The 15,875-nt window shown below is 53.6% G+C and overlaps 1 protein-coding gene across 1 annotated transcript in view; it reads right to left on the reverse strand.

Moving 5' to 3' along the window:
• The window catches only part of TRAF3IP1 (TNF receptor-associated factor 3 interacting protein 1), a 57,163-nt gene extending 44,889 nt beyond the window's left edge, over positions 1–12,274 (reverse strand). The window contains 6 exon segments of the mRNA XM_010849548.1: positions 5,802–5,877; positions 6,909–6,980; positions 9,348–9,758; positions 9,856–9,999; positions 11,677–11,838; positions 12,193–12,274. Of these exon segments, the coding sequence (XP_010847850.1) occupies positions 5,802–5,877; positions 6,909–6,980; positions 9,348–9,758; positions 9,856–9,999; positions 11,677–11,838; positions 12,193–12,252 (925 nt within the window). The 5' untranslated portion in view covers positions 12,253–12,274.
• Positions 12,275–15,875: the final 3,601 nt, after the last annotated feature.

The following is a 15,875-nucleotide window of genomic DNA, read 5'->3' on the forward strand; positions in this document are numbered from 1 at the left end:
ACTCCAGCTTCACCCCCTGGCCCACTCCCCTCTCCCGCAGCTCCGGGACCCCCGAGGGGCTGAGAAAAGCTCCCGCAGAAGTGAAATAAACCATCACGAGACGCGGCTGAATGGCACAACCCGTGTGGTCAGTGAGAACGGCGCGTCCATCCATAAGAAAGCACTCTGCCCCGATGTAGGTCATCCGTCCCCCACACTGCTCAAGACCCAGATAAACCGCACAGGGCTGACCTACTTGGAACAGAACAACCACGGATCGTCACTGCTGAACCGATGATGGAGCAGAAGGCTTGCACACACATCTCTTAGAACAGCAAAAAAATGAGGAAAGGCAGAACGCACACAACAACAGGCCTGCTGCTATTCCAGTTACAATCACTGAATGTTTACAGACCAGCTAGATCTGAGGCAAGCTCAGCCCAGAAAAACATTTACCTCTCCCTGAAGTCAAGATTTACACTATTTTCCCCCTTAAATGTCACTCAAGAATTGCCACACTGCTGAAGAACTGAGCTAAACATCGAAGAAGACGGCACGCAGTTGTCATCTCGGATGATCCCACTGAAATTCCGAATCTGCACATCTAACCTCACCGTACCAGCAGGGCGAGCACATGTGCACACGTCACGCTGCAGCCTCAAAAGTCAAGGGTGCGCCTCGGGGATGCCGTCCCCAGGAGCTCTGAGCAGGCACCTTAAAATATTTCCTGCGGCAAGGCCATGCTCGTGCCTAGTCGAATCCGACGCTGCAACCCCACGAGGCTCCTCTATCCAAGGGGGTTTCCAGGCAACAAGACGGGAGCCGGCTGCCATTTCTGCCTCCGGAGGATCTCCCCAACCCAGGGATGGAACCCGCATTGCAGGCAGATTCTTTACCGCTGAGCCATGGGGGAAGCCCATTTATGGTGGAGCATTTGCTTAATAGAACAGGGCAGAGGGGTCTGGAGAAATGAAAGATAAGTCTCTATCTATCTACTCCATTTTGTAAAATTCCAGCAGCCAAGATAAAAGAAAGCACTTTGACTTAGATTCAGAAATGTCACACGTAAAAAGGCATGAAAAGGTTAACGTCAAGCTCAGTTACTCTTTTTCATTATAAAACTTAGCAGATTAAAGCAAACAGAATATCAAGTCATTTCGGGTCTTCAATACATTGTGAAAAGAATCGGTTGAACATTAAAGTGGTGGGAATAATAAAAAAAAAAAAAAGAAAACCACACTGAGGTGTAAATATTTCTTATCAAAGCAGTGAGGAATCTAAACTAAAGAATATATTTTTCTCACCTATTTCTGAAGTTGTAGTTTCCTGATCTGGTTCATTATTTAATCCAGGTACTACGGGGTCTAAAATTTTAGCTGAAACAACATTCTCGTTTCTTCCTGACATGAGATAGTTAACGACAGATTAAACTATTGCAAAGGCTTTTGTATCCGGTTGCTTTGGCTTGTTTGGATTTACAGGGGTTTCTGCCACGGTCACCAACTAGCTGTCCCGTCTACTCAATGGCCAGTTCTCTGTCTCCGCAGGATGCTGGTAAGACGCCCCCCTTGCCTGGCTTCAGGACGCCCCTCTCCAAACTCGCCTCCACTGCGCTGGCCTGTGTCTCCTCTGCCAGAGTCGCCCCCTCCTCTCCGACCCTCGAATCCTGGGCGCGCTGCTCCTCAAGTCATGAGTCACTGCATGAAGGTCCTATGCTCCCCTGGAAATTCCCAGCTTCTTTCACGTTAACGCCGGCTTCTCCAGGTCTCTCCCTGAACCCCAGGCCACACACCCGCCTGTGCTCCCAACACTTCTACCCGGCTGTCTCACGGGTGCCTTGAACGTAATGCCTCCAGAACAGAATTCCTGGCCCAGCCACCCGATCCACCAACCAGCTTCTCCCAAAGCTTTCCCCGCGTCCATAAACGACACCACCCAGGGTCAGGCTCCAGCCCTCAGGACTGACCCTCTCTCCAACTCCTCTCCTCGTGAACAGGTGCTGCCCACTGCACCAGCACGCCCATCACCCCACCCTGGTCTCAGCAGGGACCCTCGAGCCCCGCCATCACGGCCTGCCACCCGCACACAGCCTCAGCCCCTGGCGGCTCTCCGCCTCACTCCTGCTCCCTGCAGTTTTAATGGGGGCCCTTTCTCAAGCCTGGGCTGGTCTCCATCCTGCTGGACACCCCCAGGGGCTGCGTTCACACTTAAACAGTCCGCCCAGCAGACGCAGCCCCCGACGAACCCAGCCTGCCACTCAGGAGCCAGGTCTCCGATCACTTGCCCTCTCTCTGCTCCAGCCTCTCCACCCGGCTCCCAGGCTCACCAACAGGCAACGCTGTCCCAGCTATGGGCCTCTGGCCAGTCCTGGAGACCCGCAGCTCGTGTGCTCAGCGACCCGAGCTGACTCTGTGCAGACACCCTGCCCCCCGCCCCTCACTCCTGTAAGCTTCCTTTCCCTTCAAAACTCTTTGCTAAACTAATAGGAAAGTGTACATCCTGACCTCTCCTTATTATCTAATAGAGGGTACACACCCTGACCTCTGCTTATTATCTAACAGAGGGTATATCCCCTGATCTCTCCTTATTGTCTAATAGAATGTGTACAACCTGACCTCTCCTTATTATCTAATAGAATGTGTACACCCTGACCTTTCCTTATTATCTAATACAGGGTATATACCCTGACCTCTCCTTATTATCTAACAGAAGGTGTACACCCTGACCTCTCCTTATTACCCAATAGAAAGTATACACCCTGCCATCTCCTTATTATCTAATAGAAGGTATACTCCCTGATCTCCCTTTCTTATCTGTCTTCTCCCTCTAGAGCAAACTCTCCATGAGGGCAGGGACCCTACAGACATTTGCAGAACAATGGAAGGCTCCTGTGGACCACGGGCCAGGGCCTGATCCGTGGCAGGGAACCTTCACTTGGGGGTGGGGCACCCTGTGGCTCAGACCCCAGGGTCGGCGGCCCCTCTGCCCTGCCCGACCCCGGCCGCCCGAGGGCAGTGCTCCAGCACCAGGGCCCCTCCCAGAGCCGAGCAGGTGCATCTCCGGGGCAGCAGCCACAGGGCTCCGTGTGCTCGGTGGCCAAGCAGAGGATCCGGCAGCTAAAGGTTTCAACTCACCAGTGAGCACTCTCAGCCTCCCCTGGGGCTCACTCTTACCGAACTGTTTCACGGCATGCTCCTTCTTAGCTTTACTGTAGGAAGAGTTACATTCTTTTTCAGGGGAGAGACTATTTTCACTGGTTCTAGAGTCCCTTCTTCCTGACATGAAATTGCACAATGAAAATATGTATTAATTGGTAATGCTGCATATTATTGAACAAATGAAATTAAAATGCATTCCCTAGCTGAAAGTGCTTCACTTTGCTACAATTCACTAGTTAAGAATAAGCAAAAAAAAAAAAAAAAACTCATATTCTTAGGCAGAATGCTTTTTCGATCCTCTAGAGATTCTTGAATGGCTTTCAGATTCTGAGTATGTTCAACAAACGTGACACTCCCCCCACCCCCACCCTTCTAGTAAACTCAAGGCTTCTCTTCTCAGCAGGAACACAGAGCACCTGTGTCTCGCACACTTCCTGGGCGCCAGACACTTGCCCAAACGCTACCCGTTACAAGAGGGGGCAGTGCCAGCTGTGCCGGTTGAGGACCTGGGGTTATTAGGTCTGCGCTTGGTGAGTGGGCAGGGAAGAAAAAAAGTTCACCTATTTGTCAGTAGCTCAGTAGAGCTTAATGTCGTAAAGTCAGCAAATCTCTGATAACCAAATCTCTTAAAGACCACATAAAAGGAAATTTATGGTACAAGCTCACCAGTCAACCCAGATGCAAACACCCTGAGTTATTAGACGAGAAAAGCAGATGACATGACCGTCAGCTTAGAAAATGAAAAGAACCAATGCAACAACTCTCTATTAAGATTTGATACAGGCTAGATTGAAGACACAGCCACATAAATCAGTAAAGCTTCTATGTATATTCCAACAATGATCACCAAAAAATTAATGAGGTGAAGAAGATACCATTTCCAGAAATCTGAAAACAAAACAACTGAGCGATCCCTGACTGGTGGACACACCCAAGCACCGCACACAGGTCTCTGGAGAGGGAACCCCCCGTCTGACTTGAAAGCAGCAGGATCCAGGCGTCCCAGGAACAAAGCCTAGGCTTCACCCAAGTGCAGGCACCTCCTGACAAGTCTGCTTCATGGGAGGTGGGAATCTCTGACTCATGGAACTCAAATGACTGGAAAATGTCTCTGCAATAATAAGCAAATAAAATGGCTTTGTATTTTTTTTTGAAAAGAAAAATGACAGGGCACTGACAGTGAAACAGAAGAGTAAAACGGAAACAGAAACAGCAGACTCCAGACCCCAAAAGGCCTGCGGGGAGAGTACAGAGCAGGCAAGAAGGCACCGCCAGTCAGGGGCGACCCTGGGGTACCCGGAGAGCGACCATGGGGACAAAGATCTTCATATCTCAAAACTCTGGGCAGACCACACAAACAGACTGGTACAGCATAAAAATCCCAGTGCATAAAAATTTAACACCTAGGCAGGTCAGAAACCAAACATAATCAGAATTAAAAACCTGAGAAGATACAAGAAACAGATACTTATTTAAAAATTGGCAACTATACAGTCCATGGAATTCTCCAGGCCATAATACTGGAGTGGGTAGCTTATCCCTTCTCCAGGGGATCTTCCCGACACAGGAATTGAACTGGGCTCTCCAACATTGCAGGCAGATTCTTTACCAACTGAGCTACCAGGGAAGCCAAAAAAAATTGGCAGATGTCCCTAATGTTAAAGGAGTTCATGCGAATTAAGAGCACTCAGACTCTGAGTGCTTTCTGTCTATAAAAATCAGCAAAGGCTCAAAACAAATCCCGGAAGAAAGTATAAGGGAGAAGACTGGGACAGTGCCCACAGCAGCTGAAACCTCAGGACGTCCACACCAGCCCTCATGCCAGGAATCACAGCTGGGAACCTGTCCCACACAGATGGCCTGAAAGACAGAAGTTTCTGGCACAAAAACGTTCACTAACTCATTTATCAATGCCAAAGATTGACACGTACCATCTAAGTTTAATGTCTCAGCGAAGAATCTCAACTACTGCATCCTTGCTACACTTACTTTAAGGTTTACAATTTAGGGAAAAGATGACTCTCAGGAACAACTACTGCTCATTCAAAGCTACTCCATGCTTCCACTGAAAGCCTCCAGCACTGCTGGGCTCCATCTGTCCCTCCGCGCCCTGGACAGACTGACACTCTTTCCCTGGTGTGTCATAACAAGGCACCACCCTCGGGCAAACCCAGGCCAGGCTTGTCTGCTTCAGCTCCAGCTTTCAGAATGACCCCTAGGGACAATTTCTGCTCTTGTTTTAAACACTGTTTTAGACAGCCCGTAAAATAAACACCACCTGTCTAAGGGCAGGATGCTCTCCATGTCCACCCTATATCAGGACGAAACTAGCCTACCCATTCAGAAGAGTCAGAGAGACACGGAAGCCTAACAAATACTTCTAGAAAAATAACACTGAATCATATCTTTTAGATCAGAACATAGGTCTCCAGCAAAGAGGTGTCCTCTGTCCCTGGTGTCGTGAACTCACACACGTGTGCAGGTGCACACACGTGTGTGTGGGCGTGAAAGCCACACATCTGCGTCATTTTTGCATGGTCTCTGTTCATGCCCTCCAAAGGCAAACCTGCTTTCTATCCACAGAAGCTTTTCCCTAGTGGATGCTGCAGTTAAGGCCAAGAGTCTAACACTTTCAGATACATTATGTGATACACTGTGCAGTACCTTCCACGGAATTCTTGGATCGCCGCTTTGACGTCTTTGTTGTCACTGACCTGGATGCTCTGGTGGGAATTTCAGTCTTTAAAAAAAAAAATGAAAAAAAATTAACTGATGCCCCACATAGCAACATCACGCATATGCATCATGAGCAGATTTATTATTCAAGCGCAAGGAAAGAGCCAATAGGAAACAGGACAACACCCAGATGCTCCGAGAGGGGAGCTGAAGGCAGTCAGGGCAGCAGGGCCTGAGCGTGGGGGTCAGAAGGAAGCTGAAACCTCCTTCACCCTAAGGCAGAATTCCACATTTTTTGTATAGCCCTAAAAAAGTCAGCCACTGACCATCCCTTGAGAATCACTGTCTTATCAGCTGAGTTTATGAGGACTTGACCTCTGTTGATACAAGCTTGAGTACTTCAGTGTGCTTATGAACAACTCTGAGAGTGCAAACCTACTCGATGTTGTCTAAACAGAGCAATAAACCACAGGAGATACCACAGGCCGACCCTCCGGCCGCTCATGCAGTTCCCCGCCCAACCCCTCTCTCAAGCCACCATGTGGAGCCCTAACCAACCCCACAGCGTCCACTCCACGCCTGTCCATCTTCCCTGTGGCTGCCCAGATACACTTATCGAGCTGCAGTTTGGATGATGAAGTAAGGGGGAGTCTAAACACCCCCAGGAGGGCATGGCCCGGACTGTACCCCATCCACGGGGAGCACAGTACAGGGTCCCCCCAGGCCAAGCGCAGCAGGATGGGCCCCTTGAGCCAGCCCTCCGTCCCCATCTGCCTGGTGACTTAATCCCCCAACACTGACCCGAAGAGCCACCCCACCCACTCCCACACCATGACCCGGCCCCTCTGCACACCACCCGTCACACCTGTCAAACAAAGGTTCAAGGAGGCCCTGGAGTCTGCCCCAGAAACCCAGAGGATGCACAGCCCCATCTACTTCACAGGCAGGAAACCACCACCACCGTTCCTCTTACAACTGAACCAACGTGGGCTCCCGCGCCTGAGGCCCCGGGCACCGAGAAGGACCACGCACAGCACGTCCTGTCTCAGCACAGCTACGGGTTTACATCTCTTAAAGTTATTTTTCAAATTTTACCTCTGTTTCGGCTTTGGGGTCTTTAAAAGATCCATCTGATAACTTTTTAGACATCTCTCCTGAGCTTGATAACTGTAAAAAAAAAAATTCAAACTGTAGAATTACTCAAGACCATAACATCTAAAAAAGCATCGAGACACTTTCTCTAAGGCTGACAGACAGCAAGACAAACTGCTCACACAGGAGTACCACGTCGTGCCCCAGCCCAACCCCCAGCCCCAACCCCCAGCAGCGGCGGGTCAGCCAAGACCCCCACCAGGGGTGGCCAGAAGGCCACGGGTGTCAGAGGCAGGGCCCAGGGGTTGGGGGTGGGGTGGAAACAGCAGGGAGCAAAGTCTTCCCCACTGTCCCTCCAACAGGCCAAGCTTCCCGCAAACATTTCAGGGACACACAGGGGATCTGGAGCGGAAAGGAGCTCCGACACCCAGAGCAACATTGCCCTGGTCCCAGCTTCCGAGAGGAAACCACTCTTACTTCCCGCCAGAGCAAAGGCTTCAGACTCTGCAACAGGAATGCACTCTCAAGACAAACATGACGTGAAACCTGTAAGAGGTTAAATCAACACCTTAGGAAGCCTGGCGCTTAAGTCAACTCTCTGACACATGTCAACATAAGGAGAAGGGACACAGTTGCTGAGATTTTCCTCCATGAAAAGCGATGGGTGCCTGCTCAATATTTCAACAATTCAGTGTCCTCGCGACTTCATTATGAAGTGGCAGACTGCATCTGAAGCAGTTCCTGTGTGGGCCGGGCTCCGTGCCCGGGTCCCCCGCCCACAGCACACAGCTGCCCACAGACACGCAAGGAGGGAGCAGCCCGACATGGCCACTCCGACCTCACACCTCCACCGCCACACAGGGACACACTTGGGGGTTCACAGGCTAAGAACATCTCACGAGCGTCTCTTCTACATCAAGAGATCCGATCAGACCACCCGGCAGGACCCGGGTGAGAGCCGTCTCCTCCTCCCAGAGCTGCCCTCACAGAAGCCTCGGAGCTCGGGCCTCTGGGGGGCTCCCGGGGGAGAGCGCAGCCTGCCCCCCGCTAAAACCCTGCTCCACAGAGGAGCCCCAGATGGACACAGAGGAGCCGGGCCAGCAGGATCACCAAGACAGGTCTGTGCACACCCACTCAGGCCAAGCATGACCAGCTGGGAGCAGGATCGGTCCCATCACCCTGTCTCAGATGCCTACTCAGTGCAGCACAGCCCGGGTGTCCACCCATAGCAGCAAGCACACCACCAGGAACCCCGGGACACATCACAGCGGGGACCCTGGGTCTGAAGGCCTGGACAGCAGAGAAGGTGCCCAGGCAGGACACAGCAAAATGCACGAGAATGTCTGAGCACCACAAAAACCCAGGTCAGAGGAAAAGACTTTCCTTAGACTCCCTTTAGAAGGCAATGGCACCCCACTCCAGTGTTCTTGCCTGGAGAATCCCAGGGACGGGGGAGCCTGGTGGCTGCCGTCTATGGGGTCACACAGAGTCGGACACGACTGAAGTGGCTTAGCAGACCCCATTTAAACAGAGGCAAAAATGGGGGGGTGGGGGGCGGGGGCGAGGGGTGTCTCAGTTTTTACAACACATACAGCATGGTGAGCTACCTCATGGTGAGGACTTCTGGACGCTCCTGGGGGACCCCAAGGTTCCAGGCAGCACACTAACATTACCAACAGAACCACCAAAAAGACCAGCTTCCAGGCCTGGCGCTGGGCTGGTCCTAGGGGCCCGCTCACCTCCCAGAGCCACACCCCTGGGATGCCAAGTCACAAAACCAGATGGCCATCGCAGCAGGACAGAGGGGGGTTCAGCCTGGCCCCTCGCCACCTGCCACCCCCTAGGGTGGAACTTAAAGTGGTCCAGACCTCAGCTTCCTCCTTCCCAGTGGCTGGAGAATTTCCAGGGCCTTGCCAGGACACTTTACAGTTATGCGACATCCCCCAAGAACCAGAGTCCACGATGCCAGCCCTGACAGGAGTCTTACCCTATCTACAGAGTCTCCAAAATAACCTGAACATCTAGGGAAACAACAACAAAAACCACTGCCTGAAACCAAACCAATTTGCTGGAAAATCCTAAATTTACCTGAGAACTTGAATCGAGCAGGAATTCAGTAAGCTGGGGTCTCGCTGTACTGACCTGGCTAATGCCTCAGAGACTTAGAAAGCGGCCCTCACCCTGAATGCAGGCGGCCAGGCCCACAGCCCAGGGAGAGCCCCCCCCACACAGAGGGCAGCCTAGGAACCGCTCACAAGGTCGCGGGGTCCGCTCTCCCAAGGAAAACACCCCGACACGCGTGCACGTGGCAGACAGCACCCTCGGGTTCTGCAAGGACTCCGGGTTGGCCGTGATTTTAGGGGGGTGACATAAGAAATGCGGTTTCCCCGAGGAGCCCGCGCCCTGTGCGGGCGGCCGGCGGAGCAGCCCCGGGGCCCGCACCTTCTTCTCAGGCCGGTCAAGCTCGCGATTCCGCTCTGGCTCGGGGTCCCTGCAGAGCTCCCCGTTGCGCAGCCGCCGGCGCTCCCGCTCCCGCTCCTTGCCGCGCTCCTTCTCCTTGCCGCGCTCCTTCTCCTTCCCGCCCTCGCTCCGGCGCTCTGCGTCCTTGTCGCGCTCCCGGGGGCCGCGGTCCCGGTCCCTCTCCCTGTCCTGCCGCGCCCGGTTCTTGGCGCGCTCACGGTCCCCTTCACGGTGCTTGTCTCGCTCCGGCTCTTTATGTCTGTCCCGCTCATTCTCCTTGGCCTTGTCCTTGTCCCTTTCCTTCTCTCGGGGTTTGCTTTCTTCCTTTAAGTCCTCTTTCTGTTTCTGATCTCTGCTTGTACTTCTCTCGTTTAGTTCAGAATTTCCTCTATCCTGGAAAATAAAAAGCCAAGTAACAGCATCACTTACAAATTACCTACCTGAACCACAAAAGGCCCCACTCTTTTACACACACGTAACCTGCATTCACCTCTTTGTCTTTCTGGACCCTGGACTCGTCTTCCCTCACGTTCTTATTATCCAGTTCCTGCGGTTTGGACGTCAGTGAGGGCCGTCCTTTCGTGTCCCCCTTCTCTCCGGCCAACACCCTCTTCACCGCGTCGTCACTGGAGAGCTGGTCCCAACGGGAGGAGAGAAAACGCAAGGTTGCGATGAAATCAGTACACTTAATACACAAGCGTCAGCAAAGACTGCTCATCAAACGGACTCTCTGTCTCCTAAAGGAAATGAATTTTATCACAGACAATGTACAGCATTGCCTAGAACTGTCCCCTCCAGCATTTCCAGTCCTTAACACCAGAGTCCACTCAAGCCAAGCGAACCCCACTTCCCTCCACCCAAGCTGCCAAGTGTGGCCGTGTGTGCTGTCAAGGACGCAGAGCTGCCCCACACCTCTCACAGAGCCACAGAGGCCGGCCTAAGGAACGATCTCACTGGAGCCCCGTCAGATGCCAAAATCCCCTAGGCAGTCAGCGCCCCAGACTGCCTGCCCCCGGAGTCCTGGACACCTCGGTCAGGCTTCCCCCTTGCCCACACACTGCCTCTTTCCGCAAGCCTGTGCCGAGTGCCCGTCGCACGCCGGGAACTAGACCAAGGGCCAAGGCCACGCTGCGCACCAGCAAGACGGCCAAACACAACCACCAAGACGGTGCAGTGTGCCAGGGGACCATGACGGGGACCCCGGGAGGAGCAGCCGACCCCACAGGCTGCGGGGAAGGCATCTCGGCCCTGAAAAACCGGCAGCGTGAGCGAGGGAGCGGGCAGGGCAGGAGACCTGGGGGCAGGCACCAGGGGGCGCTGAGAGCCGAGGACCCGAGGGGCGGGGCTTCGCGAGGCGCCCGGGGCGGGGGCAGAGGATTCAGCAGAATCACTTGTCAGATCTCTTCTGGAAAGGGAGCGTGGAGCAGGATCTGGGGCAGCCACCAGGCGGGGTTCTCCTGCGGCCCCAGTAGCCAGTCTGACCCCACTCCCCACTCCCTGCCTGCCGTGTGGGCTGGAGCCCGCCTCTCCCACCACGGCAGCGCGGAAGGCGAGACCCCTGGCCTCCAGCCCATCACTTCCATCAAGGGCTGTGTTTGCCACGCCCCTGACAAAGGTCCAGCTCTGCTCCACTGGGGGCTACTCAGATCCCAGGAAGGAGGAGAGTCCCGGGGAAGATATCCTCCAATGGCCCCAGAGGGATGGCAAGGCCAGAGAGGCCCGGATTCCAGCCGGTGGTGAGGACCCCAGGAAATCCAGGCCCCTCACGAGCGCATGGGGGGAGTGGGGGGGTTTCTCGGAAGGCAGCAGAGCTCTGCATACACTCCTCCGGGGAGAGGGAGGGGAGGACGGGAAGCGGGAAGGGGGCTGGAAAGGCCCGCAGAGAACAGGGACACCCTGTAAACCTCACAGACGGAGAGAAACAGCTCCTCCAGCCACTCCGGCCACCCGAGCTGGAAACAGTTACGGGCCCTGAAAGGGGGCCCAAGAGGAGAAGCAGCGCCGGGCTTCAGAGGCTGGGCGCGCAGCCTCCAGCCATGTGCCCCAGGCAGGGCGCCCGAGGTGCCCCCACTGCACACCGACAGCTCGGGAAACCTGCACCCGGCACTCGCTCGTCTGTTCACTGCAGAGCTTTACACCATGGCTAGTAACTCCCAGGTTCCAGGAGAGGGGGGATCAGACTGCGAGGACAGGGCTAAAGCCCACTCTTCCAATGCTGCCCACTGCCCGGGGAGGCCCGCCTGGTCGCCCTCCCAGGCGTGTCACCCTCCCGGGTGTGCACAGCTCCCAGCTCTGGGGCAGGTGGCGCTACCTTGCTGAGACAGCACTTTCCAATTCTCTGCAGCAGCTCGTTGGTCCTCTCGGGCTCGTGCCCTGCCACGATCCGAGTTGGTTTCGCCGACAGTGGCTCTCCAGAGACAATGACCACCACGTCTATGGCCTTCTGCAGGAAGCTAATTTTTGCATCTTTATCCTGAAAGATATCCATTTGAAACACAGATATTAAAATATTTGAAAAAGAGCTTGCACTATCCTGAGCATGTTCAACAGGCCCAGTTTCCTGTTTGGACAAAAAGCTATTTTTAGGTGTGTCGGATTTAGAACCCCTGACTCTTTATGCCCACTACCACCAAATAAAAGTTCGGTGATGGGCTAGCACCCACCTCCGGACACTAGCTGTGTTTCTGAAGGCTGACACAGCGTGCCATGCTGCTGCTGGAGGAAGCTGAACTGAGGAGAGTGCTAGGTGCTCCCAGAGCCACCAGCCTCCTGCTCCAGCCCCAGAGCACAGCTTCTGAAGTCCCCGGGGAGAGCGCCTCCCACCTACCTTGACATTGTCGGACTTCATCTCGACGTCCGTGTAGAGGCCCTTCATGAAGCCAGTCATCCTGATCACCTTCAAAAGAAAAGGCAAGGCCACGGTCAGCACCCCAGGACAGCCCGGGGCTCAGCCGCGCCCACCGCCCCACACTGAGGGCCCCGGGCTCTGTCCACACCCAGCCGTCCTCCATCTGCTGATATGACACACATTCCAGCGTCTGCCACATGCGGGGGCCTCGTCCTAGGCAGAGTCCGCCTGATCCTTATGGAAGTCAATCTGGCTGCGAGGACAGGTAAATACGATGGACCTGCAGGGCGCTAAGTGGGCACAGGATCTCCCCTGATCCAAGTGCAGGATGTCTGGGAACACTTCCCGGAGCAAAGCCTATCCAAGCTGAGACCAGAGAAGAACTGGGGGAGCATGTGCCAGGCCAGAGAAACAGTCCCACAAGGTCCGGGGCCAAGCGGGTCCGTTCAAGGGGCAGATGGCCTTTGACAGGAGGGGCCTAAGGCCAGGGAGCCAGCAGGGGCCTGACCCAGGTGGCCTTCAAAGCCATTAGGAAATACAAACTCAGCCTCAGGACCACATGGAGGCCCCGAGAGGTCCAAAAGCAGAAACAGGCATCTTTTGAGGGTCGCTCAGAGCAGTGGAAAGCAAGGATCTGGGGAAGAAAGGGGACTTGCTGGCCTGGGTTTCTCCGCACCACTGCATCAATCGCTTCCTGGGACCCTGCAGGGGGGCCTGGGTGGTCTGTTGCCACATCACCCTTTTTTGCTCCCCTCACCACTCCCTCTCCCCGGTCAACCTGGACCTCCCAGCTACCCCTCAGGTTTGGTGATGCTTTCTGCCCCTGCCCACCCCCAGACACACCAGGGTCCTCTCAGACCACTGGTTCTCCTGTGGCAGGTCACTATAAAGTCAATGCAATGGATAGCAGTAAGCCTATTTTTAAAAAATAAAACCGATGGGAAAATATCAGACTGCATTCGTATGTGGTAAGGGTGAATATGCCTATAAGTGTGTGTCCTGGTGGATATAAAGAGTACTTATCACCATAAGACATGCTTTAAAAGAAAAGAACAGACAGTGGCACACTAATACCAAGTTCCTTCTTTAAGACCAAGCTGCAACTGGCTAGCTATACTTCTCAAACCGCTCAACAGCTATGCTGTTATTTCCCCTATAAGACAGGTTGAACACTACGAGTTGTTATTCGGTCATTAAGTTGTGCCCGACTCTGCAACCCCCACGACTGCAGCACGCCAGGCTTTCCCGTATCAAACGGAATATTAAGAGCATCTAATATTCCTAGAATTTCTTCATTTTGCTCCTTTTGAAGTTTTTCTAGTGTGCTGACAGTATAAACTTGTGAGCAATCATTTCCAGCAACAAGAGGCATTAATTTCACAGGATCAATGCTTCAAGTTATGAAAGATACGGAGTTAGCTTAGCAGTAACTAAAACTCTAAAATATGGCGATTTGAACACTATACTCAGGGGTAGTAAAGAATTTTGCTAAGAGAATCGCCATGTATTATTTGAAAACGCTTTCCATATGTCAGTTGTTCTAACATCTTTATCAAATAAGTGGCAATTAACATACTTATCTTTACACAGGCTGAGAAATTACTTTTGACCTTCAGTTCAGTTCAGTCAGTTGTGTCTGACTCTTTTCTACCCCATGAATCGCAGCACGCCAGGCCTCCCCGTCCATCACCAACTCCCAGAATTCACCCAAACTCTTGTCCATCGAGTCGGTGATGCCATCTAGCCGTCTCATCCTCTGTTGTCCCCTTCTCCTCCTGCCCCCAATCCCTCCCAGCATCAGAGTCTTTTCCAATGAGTCAACTCTTCGCATGAGGTGGCCAAAGTATTGGAGTTTCAGCTTTAGCATCAGTCCTTCCAAAGAACACCTAGGACTGATCTTTAGAATGGACTGGTTGGATCTCCTTGCAGTCCAAGGGACTCTCAAGAGTCTTCTCCAACACCACAGTTCAAAAGCATCAATTCTTTGGTGCTCAGCTTTCTTCACAGTCCAACTTTTGACCTTAGATTAGCAAAAAAGCAGACCAGTGGATCCCAATGGAGAACACTGAACTCCTTCCCCACAGTCTAGCTACCTGGCAACGGAGTCGATTCCTGCCTGAACTCTCCTCCCCTCTCCAACCTTGCAGGAGGTGGGGACAGCAGCCACCATGATAATCCCACACCAGGACCCACAGAAAGATGTAGCCCCCCCACCCTCTTTCCTGGCTTTCTGGTTTCAGTGAGCAAACAGGACTAACACAGAAAATTGAAGTGTCCGGCTGGGACAGCAACCGGTGCAGTCAGCCACTCACCTCCTGGCTAAGTGACTGGATCCCTCCTGGGTCAGAGGACACCACCTGCCCATTTCACAGGAAGAGGTGAGGCCACTCAAGGCCTGGCTCCCCCTAGAGGCTCCCTATACAGCCCTGTCCCACCAGGCTCTCCACACAGCCTTGTCCCTTCCCAGACACTGTCCAGGGCGGTCTAGGTGCTGCACTAGCTTAGGAGGAGAACAAGGAGGCCAGTCAAGACAGCCCTGGGGATGTGGGTCAGTTTTGAGAGTTTTAAGCACAGCTTATAGGCACAGAGAGGTCCATATCATAAGCTAAGAGAGCAAAGACAAGTAAAGCACGTTTGTGGAAGAGTGAGATGCTGAACCTGTTGGAAGGATCGAGAAGTGAAGTTTAAGGACCAACATGGGCAAGAATCGGAGCCCGGGACACCTGCAAGGTGAACCTGATTCCTGAAGCCCAGAGAGCAGGCCTGGGTTCCCAAGGGCAACCCCACACTCGGGCGCACCATGGAAATGGGCGCTGGCACTGGAGTCACAGGAGCCGTGACTGACTCCGTTCAGCAGTGACGTTTGCTGTGCACCTTCTGTGTACCGTGCCCGGGATGTGCCAACAAACAAGTCTCCATCACTCAGGAACCCTCCACCAGCGGGCAAGAGAGTGAGACAACTAATCTCAAGGCATGCTCTGCCATCGATCAGCAAATACAGCCCTGCTCTTTTATAGTTATATCCTTCCAGGTCCCCCAACAACCACCTTCAATAAGTCCACCCACAGGCATTGATTAAACATCCAATATGGGGAAGAGCTGACTCATTGGAAAAGACCCTGATGCTGGGAGGGATTGGGGGCAGGAGAAGGGGACGACAGAGGATGAGATGGTTGGATGGCATCACTGACTCAATGGACATGAGTTTGACCAAGCTCCGGGAGATGGTGAAGGACAGGGAAGCCTGGCGGTGCTGCATGCAGTCCATGGGGTTGCGAAGAGTCGGTCAGGACTTAGCGACGGAACAACAATGGGGTGACCACAGCAGGAGCAGGTGGAGGGAATCTTGGGTGGGGCGCTAAGAAAAAAATAATGTCCTTCTGCTGGGATTTGTAAACACTCTCCATCTGCCAGACGCTGCAAGGGAAAAAGAGTCTCAGAAACAGCCCTACCGGGCTGAGTGGAAGATCTGCTCTAAGAAGAGTAGGGCAGGACGGAAGACATAAGAATGCTCCCCAAGAGCCGGGACACTCCCGGGAAAGGTAGCCCAGGGGATCATCCGTCCCGCCGAGGCCGGGCTCCTCCAGAAGGGTCAGCGCTCGGCGACGCGAGGTCCGATCCCGACGCCAGCTTTGGTCCGAACCCCCCAGCCCCCGCCCCCC

The sequence above is a fragment of the Bison bison genome, unplaced genomic scaffold, assembly GCF_000754665.1.
Source record: "Bison bison bison isolate TAMUID 2011002044 unplaced genomic scaffold, Bison_UMD1.0 scf7180017850926, whole genome shotgun sequence".
Lineage (NCBI taxonomy): Eukaryota > Metazoa > Chordata > Mammalia > Artiodactyla > Bovidae > Bison > Bison bison.